Genomic DNA, 17,800 nt, shown 5'->3' on the forward strand with positions numbered 1-17,800 from the left:
CCCCCACCCCGAAAGGAGGGCGTAGTGCTTAGTCCCGCCCCTCGGATCTGCCACGCGCCAATCAGAAGAGAAAGCGCGGAGATCCCCTCTTCGGGATTGGACGCCTCTTCGTGACACCTGCCCCGATGACAGGGCCGAGGGCGGTGCGAGGTGGGACCCAGGCGGAGTCGGATGAGGTGCAGACGGTGGTCGGGTTCCGTTTTGCCTCGCTTGTGCCACGAGCTGAGGCGCTCGGTGCGATGGCTTCCTCTGAGAAAGTCTTAGCTAAGGCTCGGTTAGCTTCTCTGCATAAGAATGCTGTCATTGCTTGATCGCCCAGCTAAAAGGCTAACGTTAAAAATGGGTCTCTTGAAGGAACACAGCCTGAGAACAACTTTTGTTTTGGGGTGTCCTTGGGGTGTTGTTTCTTTTTTGGTTTGTTTTCGGTTTTCTGGTTTTTGTTTTTTTGCTTGTTTTTGTGGGTTTTTTTTTTGTTGTTGTTGTTGGTTTTGTTTTTTTTTTAATTGTTTGGTATTTTTTATTCAGACTAGCTTTTTCTGCTAATCAACTCTGCAGATTACGTGTAGGAGGAAAAAAAACACTTCAGTGTTTCTAGATGTTTGGTACCTGCCCAGCAGCTGTGTTAGCAATTAAACTTCAGTTGTTTTACAAATGGGTGAAGAAAACCAATGGACAAAGGAAGGGCAGCTGATGTCATCTACTTGGGCTTGTGCGAGCCCTTTGACGTGCTCCCACATCACATCCCCATCTCTAAACGAGAGAGACGTGAATTTGAAGGCTGTTTGGTGGATAAAGAATTGGTTGGGTGGTTGCAGCCTGAGGGTTGTGCTCCACCGTTTTATGTCCAAATGGAGGCTGGTGATGAGTGGCATCCCACAGGGCTCGGTTCTGGGACCAGTACTCCTTAACACATTTATCACTGACATAGATGATGGGATTAAGTGCAGCCTCAGCGAGTTTGCAGATGCCAGCAAGCTGAGTGGTGCCACTGACACAATAGAAGACACAGTAGAGAGACACCATCCAGACGGACCTGGACAGGCTTGAAAAATGTGCACTCAAGAACTTAATGAGGTTCCACAATGCCAAGTGCAAGACATTGCGCTTGAGCTGGGGCAATGCTGGGTATGTGCACAGACGGAGAAGAACTCAGAGCTCCTGCCCAGTACTGTTACAGGGAAAGAACATTACCTTGGAAGAGAATTTTTTGAAAGGCTAACTTTTGCTAAGATAAATGGCAATGCTGTAGTGGTAGTTGAAGGCTTTTTAAAGATGCTCTCCAGACTGTATATAAATAAATAAACAAATAAATAAAAGTAGAACCGAATGGTGAAAAGTAAACTAATATAGTTCTATACACCAAACAGAACACCAGGAAACACAACTGTCTTCTTGGTTAAATCCACAACTCCCTTTTTTTTTCCATACTTAAATGAGCTTATGTCAGTGTAATTTGATAACATTGATTCTGCATCTTTGAATGCTGTACTTGAATATTTCCCAGTTGGCATGCCATCATCAATACAATTCTAAGTTATCTTGAATACAGAAAAACATTGTTCCATTATTGCTTTTGAGACTTCAGATATCTTGCTTCTAATTGCATTATTTAGAAGTTTTATTGATTGCATTCTTATGTGCCCTATTAATGCAATTATATATCTACACTGATTAGACCTTGTATTTTTCAGACCCTTCTGGTATTACTTTAACAATTAAGCTATTCTTTTAAATTAATCTATGTGGATTTTTTTGAAAGGGTGATACATTTCGCACTGGCGTACAAAAGCGTCCATGGTAAAGACACTCTTAAAGTGTCTGGAGTGTCTCAGGAGTTTTTGCAAAATAACACATTAGAATTGTGATGTGGATATTGTTGGTTTTTGTTGTTTTTTAGTTTGGATTGGTTTGGTTTTGTTCTTTATCATCTTTTCTTGTCCAACTCTCTGATTTTGAACATGTAGTGCATGAATATGTAGTTATTATTTACTGAAGCACATTTACAATAACGTTTGTAAAAACAGTCTTCAACGTGTTCTGCATTTCTTATTACAACATTTTCCAACCTAATATACACTTTTCAGGATATTGCCATATTTGAATCTCAAGAGTATTTTTTATATGGTTTAACTCGAGACATGCTTATGTTTACACTGTTATAAAATAAATGCACAGTCTTAATAAATCTTAATGAAACAAGGTCCATACATATCCCTAAGTAAAGGGGAAGTAATCACAACTTTTCATTTTCCTGAACTGGAAAAGCTATTTTGATGTTAGATTAGAGGACATTTGCTGATTTCTGAAAAGTCCTTCTATATGAATTATGATAGATGATAATATTTAATCAGTTAACATTACAATTATTCATCAGATATTTTTATGGCTATTTTCATGTGTTTGTTGATTTAGACAATATTGAGATTTGTATTTCTCTGTAGCTTTGTGTATGGGAACTGCTGAGTCCCGGCCTGAACCTCTGACTGACCACCTGAGGGGAGCCATGAGTCAGCCAGAGGAGCACAGGTGAAGGCAATTCAGCTGTGCTGCCGGAAGGGGTGGAGCCAGGCTGCACCTCTCCTAGACCTATTTAAGAGCTGGCTGCCAGTGGGGAAGGATCTCTTCTGGAGATCGCCTCTGCTGGTGTTTTGTGAGTGAGCCCAGGGTGGGGTAAGCCTTCTATTTATTCTCTTTTGTTGTTATAGTCTACTTTGTCTAACTCTCTTGTTTATTTTGCGATTGTAACAACCTAATATTCTTTGATTATACACCTTGCTTCTGTGAGATCAGGGTGGAGTACTCTTAAAAGTTTCATTTCTGGTTAGGAAAAACCATCACATCTCTACTGTGGTGGCAGCTTCCTTCCTGCTCTCAAAACATTTAACAGCATAGATTAGAGTAAGGAACTGGAGTGAGGGACATTTTGGATGTGTCATAGGAGTTAAAATTTACAGTACAGAGACATCAAAGTTGCACCGTGGTCCTCAGGGAAATCTGGAGAAGTTCTAAATAACTCTTAAATAACTTCAAGTAACTCTTATTCTCACTATGGAAATAATGCTGTAAGAGCGATTAGATAGCTCAAAACCACCTTGACTTCCACAGATACGACTATCAACAACCTGATCACATAAGAAATTGTGCATCTTAACAAGTTCAGGTCAAGATTTCTTTAGTTTGAGACGTTACTTTTATTACTGTGCAAGACAAATATTTTCTAAAAACTGTAGATGATAATAAATGTTGCCAGTAACAGCAAACTACTTCTCTATAATGTCATCTTATTTTTATTATTATTTTTACATAGATCTAAGTGGGTGGTGTTGAAAAAGGCAGGAAGATCTTTATTCAGAAATGCTCTCAGTGCCATATAGTTGGAAAAGGTGGAAAATACAAGAGAGGACCAAATCTTTGGGGTTTATTTGGCCACAGAACAGGACAAACTTTACCTACTCATAAACAAAAAAAGAAGAAAGGTAAAGCTAACGTGATATGAGGTGACAAGCAGTGCAGCTTGGAACATATTTTGGAAAATTAAAAAAAAAAAAAAGAACATTTTCTTTAGAGGTACAACATTGAGGCTTATTCACAGTGAGTTAACTCATAGCTGTCTGCTTTGCGTAAATGTGAAATGAATCTGAACTACAGCTTCAGAAACAAAGTCACTCAGCTTATAAATTAAAAAGAAATTGTACCAGTATTTATCATGCCAGGTCAAAACGCATGCAGCTTTCCCAAAACTGTGCAGTATCAATAGGCAAATTATCATTTCTGTTAAGGGCGCTTCTGGATTTTGTTTGCTCATCACTGCCCTCTGCTGGCATCGTGGTGCGCTGCACTTGTTTTGCTCCTACAAATGGAAAGTAACTCTGTATTCTATTTCAGGCGTTCATTTTTAATGAATTATTTTAATCTAAACTATATTCAAATGAAGTTATTAATTACAATTACAGTTCTGTAGGATTTTTTTTCTGGTTACTAGGTGTTTTAGAATTTGTTTTGTTTTTTTTTAATTTTCTGCTGGTTTCTGGGATGTGTTTTTTGACATTTGCTTTGTGGTGGGACTTCCCTCATATAAAATATCATGTATTTCAACATGTATTACCTCACTGAAAATTTAGTGAACAAATAATATGAATGTTAGTACAAAACTTTAAAAGAAAACCAACAAAATGATATCTGAGTCCATTGTACATGAGTGTGAACGTATCCTTATCATTAGGTACTTCAGTAGGCTTCTGTACAACATTAGGTGTCTGCTGATAGGCAGAATTCAGCAGGGTTGAAAGGAAACAATAATACTTTTTCAAATCTCTTTCAATAATCCAGGTCCTTTTGCAGTCCACAGCTTTCATTAATTTAGTGTCAATCTGTATACAGCCATTTGCAGTTGGATCTTCCAAATACTGAAATTACAAAGATATTTACATAGTTCAAAAGCACTGTGTAGTTTATGTGAACTGGCACAAATAGCTGCAACTATGAATGATGAACTGCAACTATCAATGATGGGGGGGAAAAAAGGGATTTATGTTTGAATTACTGAAGTGACTCAAAGATGATTTGCATTTTCTGCATCCTATATTGTGTGTCACTTGTGTTCAAATTCCCCTTGGACTGTGGGTACATTACGCTCAGGAGCACCACCACACCTTGAGACTCTTGGTAATTGCCAGAAATGTACCATGTTAGATTAGCCTTACATTTTGCTGCTTCTGTTGGGTGTTTTGTTTTGATTTGGGGTTTGTTTTGGTTTTTTTTTTGTTTTTTTTTTTTTTTTTTGGAGTTACCTGGAGTGAGAGTACACTGGAGTATTTGGAAAAACCTAAGAAATACATTCCTGGTATAAAAATGATTTTTGCTGGACTTAAAAAGCAGAATGAAAGAGCTGATGTTATTGCATACTTGAAAAAAGCAACTTCTTTGTGAACCATTGCTGCTGCAGCTGTAATGACAATGAAAAAACCTGTTCAATTTTGATGAGCTGCTGTGTCATGTTTTAGTGTTTTGATATTTGTTTATTAGGGCTTTAAAATCAAGTAAAAGTATGGTTCAGGGTGCTGCATCCTCTTAAACAACTTCAAGAGGTGAACATTACTTACACTGAATCATGTATTTCATACATCTTTATGGAGTACACTGCAGAACATATTGTTCCTTTCCCTAAGCAGAGAGCCCAATTCTGCAACAAGTTATTCAAAGACCCACTGAAACTTGTTATTTGGTTATAGCTAAGCAAACAGGAAGGTCTCTATATTAGATTGGACCACCAAATAAAGTTTCTCTTTTGGAGAAGGTTTTCTTTTTGCTCACTGTATTGTCAGAGCTCCTTCATGTACTAAAACGGCATAATCTACCAGTTGTCTTTCAGAGTTGTGGATTTTTTCTCCACTCAATGCCAATATATTGAGGTTTCCTCTAACGCGTAGAATGATTGAGTGCTGACTAACTCTAGCAACTGAGATTAGTAATAATATTTTCACTAACTTGTTGCTGAAGGTGATTACACTCCTCCTAAAACCTCATGAGTTCTCCTTTACCACTTGAAACAAGATTTACAATTGAATTATCTGTTTACACAAATGATTTAAAAATGATTAAAATGTATCACACTCCAGTAAGGTTTCCTTATGTCATCACAAAAAGCAGCATTAGTACAAAACTAATTTGCTGCCATGTCTGTGCCCAGGTACTCATCAGTACTGTTCACAGAATCACAGAATCACCCGGGTTGGAAGGGACCTCAAGGATCATGTAGTTCCAACCCCCCTGCCTAGCAGGGCCACCAAACACACACATTCAGATCAGGTTGCCCAGGACCCCGTCCAACCTGGCCTTAAACACATCCAAGGACGGGGCATCCACAACCTCCCTGGGCAGCCCGTTCCAGGGCCTAACCACTCTCCTTGTATAGAACTTACCCCTAACATCCAACCTAAATCTTCCCTCCTTCAACTTCGATCCATTTCCCCAAGTCCTGCTGTTGTCAGCCCTTTTGAAGAGTTTACTCCCCTCGTGGGTGTAGGTTCCCTTCAGGTATTGATAGGCTGCAATGAGGTCACCCCGCAGCCTTCTCTTCTCCAGGCTGAACAAGCCCAACTCCCTCAGCCTGTCCTCATAGGGGAGGTGCTCCAGCCCCCTGATCATCTTAGTCGCCCTCCTCTGGACCCTTTCCAAAATCTCAATGTCTTTCTTGTACTGAGGGCTCCACACCTGGACACAGTACTCCAGATGGGGCCTCACAAGAGCCGAGTAGAGAGGGACGATCACCTCCCTGTCCCTGCTGACCACCCCTCTCCTGATGGAGCCCAGGATCCCATTTGCCTTTCGAGCTGCCAGAGCGCACTGCTGGCTCATGTTCAGGTTTTCATGTTCAGCACTGTTCCAGTGCTTGCCAACTAGGGGTTTCAATTAATTGTCTTAAAGAGCTCCAGTGCGGTGAGTTCGTATTCAGCAAAGGCAGTAAGTGAAAGTGAGATAAATCATTCTATGACACAAGTGAATGAGTACCAGCTTTACTTTCCTTGTGTCCTGTAGCTCTAAGATTCCAGTTTCAAGTTTAATATTTAGGACTTGCTCTGTTGACTGTTTACAGACAATTAAAGTAAAGTGTCTGCCTGAATGACAAAGTTTCCTCAGGTACTTTCCTCAACTGCATTTGAAGGGTGCTATGCCCCTACTTTTCTCAATAGAGAAACAGACTGCCTGACAAATGCACTGATGCTTCTGCTTGTTGTCCTGTTAATGCATCTGTATGCTTTGTGCCTTAGGAGACCAGGCTACAAAGCTGCCATGCTGTCAGAGTTGGCATCATAAATCCATACCAACAATCAGTTGACCATACATGAGATGCAGTGGCAGCATACCTTTAGAACTATGACAGCACATAACAAAACCGTGGAGCTGACAAAATCCATGTGACTTTTTGTCTCTCTCAAGAAAAGCGTAGTTTATCTATCTTAGGCCCACACTTGAAGCTGGAGCCCAGAGTACGGTGTGCTCAGTGTACTCACGCTGCAAACGGAGGCATCCTCTGACATGCACCAGGCTGCAGGCAAACCCAAATTCTCTCCTAACATCTGCTGAAACAACAGGTCAAGCTTCTAAGGAGGGCTTTACTGCAACAACTCACAGAATAGCCTCCATGAAGAGATACGGGAAAAGCTTTTTGCCTGAACTTATAGAAACACTACACTGCCTACACACAGAAGTGCCACACAGTACCCATTTTGTAGTAAAGCGCTGGTATGAGCGCTACTACACTGAGATGGCAAAAAAAACTGTGTACATACAATTATTTCAACCGTATGGAGATGCCTAAAGGGCATCTGCTGAGAGATCGAGGTGTGTGCCTGCCTGCCAGGCGCTCAGCAGCTTAAGCTGTTTCTTTGCGCAGACGACATGTTTGTACCAGCGCTACAAAAAGTAAATGCCAGCGGAAAGGCCAGGCGGGAACTGGCGGCTGCGGGCGAGCAGGTGCCTCCCGAGGGTGATGCTTACACAGCGGCCGCGGGCGGCGAGGCCGGCATCTCGACGGTGTCCTCTTTCCGTGCTGTAACAGAGGCTGAGGGGCAGCGATCCCGGTTCCTCAGCCCTGACAGCGTTCCAGCGGCGGGCCGAGGCGCAGGCAGCTCGGAGAAGCCCCTTTGCAGCCCGTCACCCCGCGGCCCCGCCGCCCGCTCCCCGCGACTCCGCAGCCGGGTACCCCTGGGCGGCCGGGGCGCGGCTCCGCTCCCCTTCCCCGCCCCGGCAGCCCGCGCCTGCGCGCCCCTTTCCGCCCCATTGAGAAGCGGAGCCACCGGCGGTTTCTCAATGGAGCGCCGGCCTCCTGCCGCAGCCGTCCCGCGCGGGGGGGAGAGTAGGGGGGTGAGCCGCGGCGAAGCGGGGCCCGCCGAGGGGCGCAGAGCCCCGGCGGCTCGGAGCCGCAGTGAGGCGAGCGGCGAGCTCCTTTGTCTGCCGCTCCCCGAGCTGTCTCCGGGCCGCGGTGCCCGCAGCACTCGCCCGACCTCTCGCTACGCGCGGCTGCGGCGGAGAGCCCCGAGTGTCCCCGCGAGCCCCGCTCTGAAGGGTATCCGGGCTGCGCGCCGCACGGACCGCCGTAGGAGCGGGGAGTCCGGCGGCGGGGAATCTCCTCCGATCACGGATTAGCCCGTCTTTTCCCAGCCAGCCCAACTCCCATTCATGAATTTCTGAAGCCGCCTTCATTCAGTCTTTACCTAGCGCATGAAAGACATTTTTCACGTGTTAGGCTCCATGACTCCGTGTTTTTTTTTTTTTCAATCGCTTTTGCGTAGGCATCGGTGGAACACTGAAACGTGCTCCACGTGCGCACGGGAATAACCCCGCACCGCCTGCCTCGGTGGATGCGGCGCTGGCCGGGGGCCCGTCCCCGGCGGATGGCGATATCCCCGCTGGGAGCTCCGGGCGGCGGCGGCCCCGTGGCGGTCCCCGGACTCGGCGCCGGACCAGCGGGGCACCGGGACATGCAGGCACCTCCACTCGAGGACCCAAGAATTCACTAGGTCTGAACGAGCTCCTTTCGTTCCGTTCGTCCTGTTCGAGCCTGGCAGATGATGCTATCAATTAACCCGCTCCGACAGCAACACTCGCGCTACCTCTCCCCGCAGCGCTGGGATGCCTCTTCCCCGCACACGCGTGGCAGACAAAAGGACCCCTCCTCGCCCCAAAATACCCTAGCGCTGCGCGCGTTCCCCTCGCCCCGGGCCCTCTCGGCCCCGCACGCCCCCTTCCCGCCCCTCTCCCCCGCAACCGGGCTCTCCGGCGCTGCCTCCTCCCGCCGCCCCCCCCGCGCGGCTCACGCGTCCTGCCGCCGCCCTCCCCTCCCTCCCCGCCTCCCCCCTCGCTCAGTGGGCCGCCGCCTGGGTTACGCAGCCGCCGCCGCCAGCGCTGACAGAGCCGGGCAGGAGGGGTTTGCCCGAGCATCTCCAGAGGCGCGGCGGCAGCCCGGGACCGAGGAACAGAGGAGGAGAAGGAGGCGGGCAGCGGAAAGAATACCTGGAATAAGGCGGACAGTAATAATAAAAGGTGGCAGGAGAAGGAGGGCGCGGGAACAGCGGGGGGACGAAGACAGCCGGTCCGGCCCAGCCGCGGGACAGCATCGGCTCCCGTCGGGGCATGGCCTGAAACGCCCCCGCTCCCCGTACCATGGCGGCCGACGGCGGCCTCGACGTGGCGGCGGTGGAAAGTTTCCTGGACAGGCACCCCGAACTGGTGGAGAGGTGGCTGAAGAGGAGAAACTCGCTTCCCAAGGCGCCCGCCGGCGGACCGTCGGAGGAGCGGCGGGTCGGCGGCGGCTGGGGCGGCTCGGGCGGGCCCGGAGCCGGGGGGCTGCAGCGGAGGGCTTCCCAGAAAGAGCTGCGGAAGAGCTTCGCCCGCTCCAAGGCCATCCACGTCAACCTCACCTACGACGAGCACGTGCACGCCCGGGCGCAGGAGCCGCTGAGCAGCGTGCGGCGCCGGGCACTGCTGCGGAAAGCCAGCTCCTTGCCCCCCACCACCGCGCACATCCTCAGCGCCCTGCTGGAGTCCCGCGTCAGCCTGCCCCAATACCCGCCCCCGGCCCTGGACTACAAGCGCTACCTCAAGGAGCATAACGAACGGCAGTTCTTTCTGGAGCTGGTCAAGGACATCTCCAACGACCTGGACCTCACCAGCCTCAGCTACAAGATCCTCATCTTCGTCTGCCTCATGGTGGACGCCGACCGGGGCTCGCTCTTCCTGGTGGAGGGGGCGGCCGCCGGCAAGAAGAGCCTGGTCTCCAAGTTCTTCGACGTACATGCCGGCACCCCGCTGCTGCCCTGCGGCTCCACCGAAAATAGCAGCGAGGTGCAGGTGCCCTGGGGCAAGGGCATCATCGGCTACGTGGCGGAGCACGGAGAGACGGTCAACATCCCCGACGCCTACCAGGTAGGAGCCGGGCGGGACCCGGCGTTCCGCCGCCCCCGGCTCCCTCGGCGCTGGGCTCCGCCGCCCGCCCTCGGCCCTGCCTTGCTCTGGGTGCCCCCCGGGTGGGCCTCCCGGGGATGGTATGGGGGTCTCGAGAAAGGCACCCCGGGGGGACAGCAGGGCTCGGATAGCGGCGAAACGCTACAGCTGTGCTGCCGGCTTTCTCGGGAGTGCTGGGTGGTTCCCTGCGTTTCCCAAAGCGTTTTGGAATTCGCTGAAGAAAAGTTTAGAGAGGTGCTCGTGACGGTCCCAGTAATCATCTCCTCAAATCTCGGTCGCATGTAGTGTTCCCGGCCTGCCCGCTGCTGATATAATCTCTCTGCCTTCAAAGAAGCGTATATTTCCACATTTGCTTATGCTTGCTCAGACCGCATGGCATGCGTTTGCAGAGCCTTTCCTAGGAGTGTTATATATCCATCCCTGTTATTCTCTTGGAAGGAGTTTCCCCATGTTTTATAGAAGCTTATGTTTAAATGGTGAAATGTACATGGACAGAAGTTCCTAGCATGCAAATGCAAAACAGTGTGTTCACTTTGCTGGCTCCAGGTTTACAACCCTCTCCCGCAGTCCTGGGGATTGATTCTGATATGTACGAGCATGAGGCACTGTCAGCAGTGTCAGTCTTTAGACAATTAAGAACCAGAGAAATACACATTTCTAAACAGAGATCTTGGAAAGTTTTAGGAAGATGAGAGATGTATGTCTTATAGAATTCTGGTAATAACCATTGTCCAATGTCTAATTCTTCTCTAGAATAATAACAAAAAACAGGGAAAAAAAGAAAAAGAAAAAGAAAAAAAAAAAAAAAAGGTGATGCCTGATGCTTTATAACAAACCATCCAAGGAATAAACTTAGAAAAATACTATATTGGAGTTTTTGTTTGAAATACAGAAGAGCTAGGCTAAATGTATTTGGGGCTGAATATTTATATTTTTGTCAACCAGTGAAAAACACCGAGCTCCTCACAGGTACACATGAAGAGAGGTTTGCAGCCCACAGAGTTTGAGGGAAAAGAACAGAGCTTGGTAAAAAGACTACGATATTCAGCCTCAAATGACTGTTTATTGGATAACCTTTGTAAAAATCTAAGCTTGCTTTCTTCCTTTCTTCTTTCCTTTATGCCCATTATCAGCTTTCTCTTACAATCTGATTATTATTATTATTATTTTTAATAGCTTGCCTTTCCAAAACTGTACTCTTCCCAAAATGTATGCTGTTTGGGGTCAAGCAGAAGATATTCTTAATAGTTTCAAGTGAATAAACAGATTGAAAATATCTGAATTCAGCTGGAAATAGATTGGTCCCATCTTTTAGCTCCGAATAGCCCTGGACACCTCTTTTGGAGGTGAGAATGCCACTGGAAAGGTAGGTGTTTTCCTAGTCATAAGGGACTATTATTTTTTCTCAAGCGTTTGTTCTCTTTGTATTTACTTCCCTGTGGAAAAGCCCAGCTACTTTCAACAGCTTATTGTACCTTAGAAGAGAAAGTTCTGAGCCAAGTTTATTCTGTAATTACATCAATTGCAACTTCACTGCTTTCTGTGGAGTTACTTCTGACTAATTCTAGCAAAACAGAAACTTTAGGCATTGTAGTTTTAATGAACGTTTTACTTGATAATAAAAGAGGCATCTGCTGTCTGTTACATTTCCACCTTAATGCAGTTCACTCTTTTACCTGGCAGGTATATACCCATGGTGCATCATTAAAAGGAGACCTTTCTAATTTAATCGGATAAAGAGCCCTAGGGAGGGCCAGATACATGTGCACAAAGTGACAGCTGTTCCATCTGTGGTCATTGTGGTGCTCACAATATCACTCTTAAAAAATTAACAAATGCAATAATACGATTTTTGTCAGCATTACCACTGATGATGGAAGCGTTTAATCAACCATCAGGTTAAAAAAAAAATAGCACCATCAGGGAACTTTGTCAAGGTGACAGACGAAGATGGAGAAAAAGAGGTGAGAGAGCAGCACCATTTTGTCCATTGAAGAGAATGTTTACAGTGATGCTACTCATTTGGTAAGGAAAGGCCTTTCATTGTATTAGGTCAGAGCAGCACCTTTAGGGTAATGTAATGGCTTTTTGCTTTTTAAATTAGCAAACTTTTTTTTATACAGAGGTAAAAATACTTCCACATCATTTTTACCTCATTTCCAATATTGGGAATTTTATTTTATGATCATGCGACCACCTTTATTTTCTTAGAGCCTGATCAAATATGAGCTGAAATGACTGTAATAAGCAACAACTATGGATATCTTACTGTAGCTTGATTTATAAACTTGATATGAAGTGACTGAACAAACACTTTGGAAGTTCACTGCATCAGAGAACTTGAGAAATATTTAATTTATGGAAAGGTTTAGGTAAATGCTATATAACTGAGTCAACAGGTGCAAAATTCATTCATGACATTAGAAGTTTTATTGACTACACTGTTGTGTGATTAAGGTGGGATTTTATAACTGTATAAACATTTGTAAAATTTGTAATTTAATTTGTAAGAGTCCTACAGAATTCTTCAAAGCAGGAGTGGAGATAGATACTTTCTTTGCATTTTGGAGTTGGTTTTAAACACTTTATCCTGGAAGTAATCCTGTTGAGTGATAAGTTGGAGTCCTAGTAAGTTTAGATTTTAAAATATGGCCTTGGATCCTTTTCCTATATTAATTCTGTGAAGCTTTATTGACTCCTGCAAATAATCCAGTAAGTCTTGAGCATGTGTGTTCGAAGAATCAGTTCCTATTTAGCAAGGAAGGAAGGACTTAAGTGTCCTTTAAGTCTCCCTTTAACAAAGCATAGATGTAATTTTTGCACAAGTATGAAACATATTAAATATATTGTAAGTAGACAGAAGTGGTATTTATTCTTTATCAGAGATCTTATGAGTTGTTTAGAAATTCCCCTTTTTTTCCTCGCTACTTAAAGCTATGGATTTTTCAAGTAATCCCTTCTTACAGATCTTCTATGACATCCAGCTGAGATTCCTGATGATTTCTATTTTGTTCCATCTTTTAGAGCAGCATTTAAATAACAAAATTTTAAAACACAAGGAATGCTTAGTTACTGCTGTACTTTAAGATGTGCAAAAGTTTGGATTTAATTTAATAGCATCCCACATCCTTCTGACTACTGAAAAATCTTGCTCTTCAGAATAGCAAGTATATATCAGAAAGTATTGAAAAAATATGTTTGGCCATTTGCCAGCGTCAGCTGAAAAAAAGTTTTCTGTACATCTCATGTTAAATTTGGAAGTTAAAAAATCGCCTTAGAGATAAAATGGCTCCCCAGATTGATGTTTTAATAAAGCAAGGAGGAAAGAGAAAGAAATATGAAAAGGAGTTATGCTAAGACATGAGCTCCTGGAAGCTGGAGAAAGGGCAGTAAAAGATGATTAGAAGTGATTTTTTTGGGACAACTCAAGTCTTTGAAAAGAATATTAAAACTACCTTACTGGAATTAAAATCAAACAAAACGAATGACCTTAATACTGCCTTGCTCTGGACTTTGTCACATTTAAGCCATTGCAGACACAGAGGAAAAGGTTCTCCTTCCAGGAGAAGGGCTCTTGATGTAGGCAGCAGCCAACAGATGAGAAGCACATTTTATTACGCAGGATAACTACTTGTTACCATCAGTATTAACAGTGTGTCTGTTTCCATTTTAAAGAGCAGTTACAGCATTAAAACACCCGGTCCCGGGAGATCTAGTCCTGTGGGTAGGAAGCATTTATGAGCTGCCTTCAGCTACTAGCACCAGCAACTCCTGCATGCATCTCTGTACTGGCTCTCAATGCAGACAGAGGTTGCTCCTCTGATAGCATGAAACACGGCAAGCAGAATAAGCAATAATTTAACAAAAAAAGAAGTAGTTCCATGTAACACAGAAAAAATTGAGAACAACTTTTGCCATGCATTAAACATGACTAGGAAGCATCATGGGGAACACAAGAGATAATTGCAACAGTGAAGAACTAAATTGGTCCAGTGTGCTCTCCAGGAAAGAGCACGCCAGTCTGTCATATAGCATCTTGAAACAGTTAAAGTTGTTAGTCCCCGGAAAGTAGCCTCATGCTACCTGTAGCCGTGGACGTAGGAAGGCGGGGGTATGGCCCACATGGGGCACTGGTTCCCCTATACCTTCTGTTTCTGCCTCAGCCCAGGAGCCTGCTATCTTAGAGAGCAGATCCTGAGTGAAGTGTAAAGCATCTTGGGACCTTCTTAGGCTGTGCAACACACCATACTGATAGAAGGCATATTGTGAGAGAAAAAGCCAGGCTACCTCACGGGCCGGGCCAGGCCACACACTGACCTGTTTACCACATCAGGGCCAGTACCTCATGACTGCCCAGCAGCTGAGCGCGCCTGATCTGTTTTCTGGAAAAGGGTGCCCAGGTGGGTCCTGTTTGCAGGAAAGCTAAGTCTGAAGCCCACCCCTGCTCAGGTGTAAGCATTCTGGGGATAATTTGCTGTTAGTAAGTAATTATCAGCAATGAGGTGTGGCACTTATTGACAGTGCTGAAGTGGGCTGTGTTGCTGATGTGAGGTGATGAATGCGACTTCCTAAAGTGAGCGTAGAGGGGAGGACTTTCATCAGCAGATTGGTAGGTTTGGATTTTTTTTTCCTTATCAAAGGATGTTTGGTCTGTTTTCTCTATTGCTTTAATGGAGTAGCTACTTGGCATACCAGCCACTAGCAATGAAAAAAGCTGTGGTGGTCAGGGTTGGCTTTTCATTGCTTTTTCCTATAAGTCCCCTGGGGTGGTTTTCCTGTTCCCTTGTAAGGTCTGCTTTTAGCAAGCTGTCAGCCTTTGCTGGTTTATCAGTTAGTTAGCATGTCTGTCTAAAGAAACAAAAACATTCAAAATTTTTTTTAAACCTGTCACCCATTCTGGAACTTCCTCATGGAAGCTGTGGGTGGGAAAGCAGGGCCCTCACTGGCCAGTAACTCCCAAGGCTGCTCTGAAGAGAGGAGGCTCTGAGTTCCCTGGTACTGCCTAGGTGCTGGAGAAGTATGGTGGCATGCTTTGAAGTCCAAAGCCTTTTGATCTGGTTTATTTTTGTCGTCACCAGTTTTTATGGTGGAAAATGAAATTAGGGAATCTTTAAGGGGGGGGGGAAAACAATGCCTGCTTGCACCTCTTAGCTTGTCTGAGTCTGTGGTGATTTAAAGAGGTAGAAGTACTTGCATCTTGCTTTACTTTCCCTGAGGTGGCTTGTATGGGGATGTGGTACAGGCTTCGTTAAACTGCTTTAGGGTTTTTTTAGGAATATATTCTGGAAACCAATAGCTACAAAAGCATTTGTGGGTAACAGTATAGGTCTTCTAAGTGGTGAAGTAGCAGTGCTGATAAGATACAGAAGGGGTCTCAATCTGGATTATTCTACGTGTGTCTATCTGCACCTGTTCTCCAATGATCTCTAGTTTTGTCTAGATGAAGTTTACAGCATCAAGTAGAGGCAGGTTCAGCATTTCTTCAGTATGGGGTTTTTTGTGTTTGTTACTTTTCTGTTTTACTGGAGTGATATTAACCTTTGTTGAGGAGTAGGAGAGTAGGTGTTGCTGGAATCCCTACTTTTGAAAGGGCTGCCATTTTGTATCTCATGGGGCAAATTAACTTTTTTCTGCTTGTCTGCCCCAGCTCTGGTTGATGTTCCTGCTGGTGAGCTTCACCTGGCTCTGTTTAACTGGAAAAATCCAGGTTTGTGAAAGGATGAGGAGTATTCATCCTGCCCTCCCTGGTGAAACTGATGGCACAGGTGGGGCTGTGTTTGCCATCGCTTAATTCAGAACTGCTGTCCTTTATTTAGTTTGAGGATTTGGGATTCTCTTATGTAGATATTGTAGGAGTCTTAACTTTTAAATACTCAACTGTTTGCGTATGTGGAAATGCAGTTAAAGAAGTTAAGAGCTTCAGTTTTTTGCTGTGGTTTTACATATGATCCAGTTCAAATTATATTTAAAGATAAAAGATTTTCGAAGTCTTCACCCTTTTCTCATGTTGTGTCTGGGTTATTTCATCACAGGTTATCTTATTTGTTGTTTGTTTTGGTGTGTTTTTTTTTTTTTTGTGGGTTTTTTTTTTTTTAGAACTACTAAGCATGAATATCAGCTAAAGGAAAAAGTAGATTTAATTTCGTTTCTGTTAATATAGTTCACTTATGCATGTCACGCACTTTTTTTTTCCCTTTTGTCCTATGATTTTCATGTTCTTATTATGCTGTGGAATTGCTTGAACATGAAAAAAATGTATTTTTGACCACGTCCAGGATGAGAAGGTAACTGATCAGTAGAAGAACTGGAGTCAAATAATATATAGACAAACTAAATATTAAATGGCAAACACTTGTAAAATAAATGAAAATAATCTAATGAGAAGTGAGTTTAGAAGATAAGTGCAAAAAAAATTTCTTAAATCATTGCTTCTCACTTTATGAGAATTCTGCTAGATTGGCCAGTGATAGCAATAGGAAGCTTTAAGTCTGAAAGACGAATTGAAATCAATACTTTATGCTGATTTAGCTGACTCTTCTGAAAATCTCTGTTAGATGGATCTGGCTTCCATTGCACTTATGTAAATCTATACTTATAGCAGATATTCACTTATCTAAGTATATTTGGTGCTTGGCTTTGTCTTTCATGTGTCTTTCTATTCATTTTATGTACAAGCATTACTAGAAAGATGGTATGGAAGACGATATCAGGGAGTGTTAGGAGGGGATATAATTTAGAATTTTTTTTAAATATACTAAACTATAGGGACAGAAGGGAAGTATTTTCCACTTACATGGCATGATGTACAGTGTAGCATAATATAGTTCAATTACATATTTGATTAGGGTATTTCAGTGACTGTGAGATTGGATGTACCTAAACCTGCAGTTCTAGTTCTAGCAGAAATCCCATTACAAGACAAAATAAAGCTGTGGATTTGCTTGGTAAAGGATCTTGCTGCTCTGTTGGAATGGTTTCAGATTTTTTGAAACAACTGGATGTTACTTTTAGTTATTTACAGTTTCATGTTGTATTCTTTTTCTATAGAATAGTACAATTAAAAAGTACCCATACATCATTACACAAGTTAATTTGTTTTACTCTTCTACAACAATCCTATTGAGTAACTATGAAATAAACAGCTTGAGCTAATGATTCAGCAGAGTGTGTTTGCAGAATAACTGCATGCAATCTGGGTATATGGGAACTGCTGAATCACGGCCTGAACCTCTGATTGATCACCTGAGGCGAGCCACGTGAAGTCAGGTGAGTCAGCCAGAGGAGCACAGGTGAAGGCAATTCACCTGTACTGCAGGAAGGGGTGGAGCCTGTCTGCACCCCTCCTAGACCTATTTAAGAGCTGGCTGCCAGTGGGGAAGGATCTCTTCTGTAGACCTGCTCTTCTGGGGCTTTGTAAGTGAGCCCAGGATAGGGGTAAGCTTTCTATCCTCTTTTTGTTATCGTAATCTGCTTTGCCTAACTCTCTTGTTTATTTTGTGTGATAACATCTTAATATTCATTGACTATACACTGGGTTTAATGTGTCCAAAGTGCACTTTTTAAAAATGAGAATGGCTAAAATTAATAACTACTGGTTTATCACAATGACATTTTAAATTTGTTGTTCAATGATTTTATACTTCCGTAACACTTGAAGCCGCCTGTTGCTCCCATGCAATCATTTGCAGGAGCTAGGCTAACCTATAGATAAGCTTCTACTGAGGGACGCAGGAGTTTTGCTGGGTTGTTTTTCTAAGGGAAGTATCAAATATATTTACGTAAGTGTGTGTGTATATATATATATATATATATATATATATATATATAAAATTTT

At 44.0% G+C, this 17,800-nt stretch overlaps 2 protein-coding genes across 2 annotated transcripts in view; both read left to right on the forward strand.

The window, feature by feature from the left end:
- The first annotated feature begins 125 nt into the window (after positions 1 to 125).
- On the forward strand, positions 126 to 4,929 carry LOC122162238 (cytochrome c, somatic-like). Its single transcript, XM_042822382.1, has 3 exons — positions 126 to 234; positions 3,315 to 3,476; positions 4,787 to 4,929. Exons 1-3 carry the CDS (start codon positions 126 to 128, stop codon positions 4,927 to 4,929), a joined length of 414 nt encoding a protein of 137 aa, XP_042678316.1.
- A 4,236-nt stretch (positions 4,930 to 9,165) lies between these two features.
- PDE11A (phosphodiesterase 11A) overlaps positions 9,166 to 17,800 on the forward strand; it is a 121,287-nt gene continuing 112,652 nt past the window's right edge. The window contains exon 1 of the mRNA XM_042822383.1: positions 9,166 to 9,927. Within this exon, the coding sequence (XP_042678317.1) occupies positions 9,166 to 9,927 (762 nt within the window). The remainder of the gene's footprint in view (positions 9,928 to 17,800) is intronic.

Source organism: Centrocercus urophasianus, unplaced genomic scaffold (genome assembly GCF_019232065.1).
Source record: "Centrocercus urophasianus isolate 14NV4802_14NV808 unplaced genomic scaffold, USGS_Curo_1.0 seq_20, whole genome shotgun sequence".
In the NCBI taxonomy this organism is placed as follows: Eukaryota; Metazoa; Chordata; class Aves; order Galliformes; family Phasianidae; genus Centrocercus; species Centrocercus urophasianus.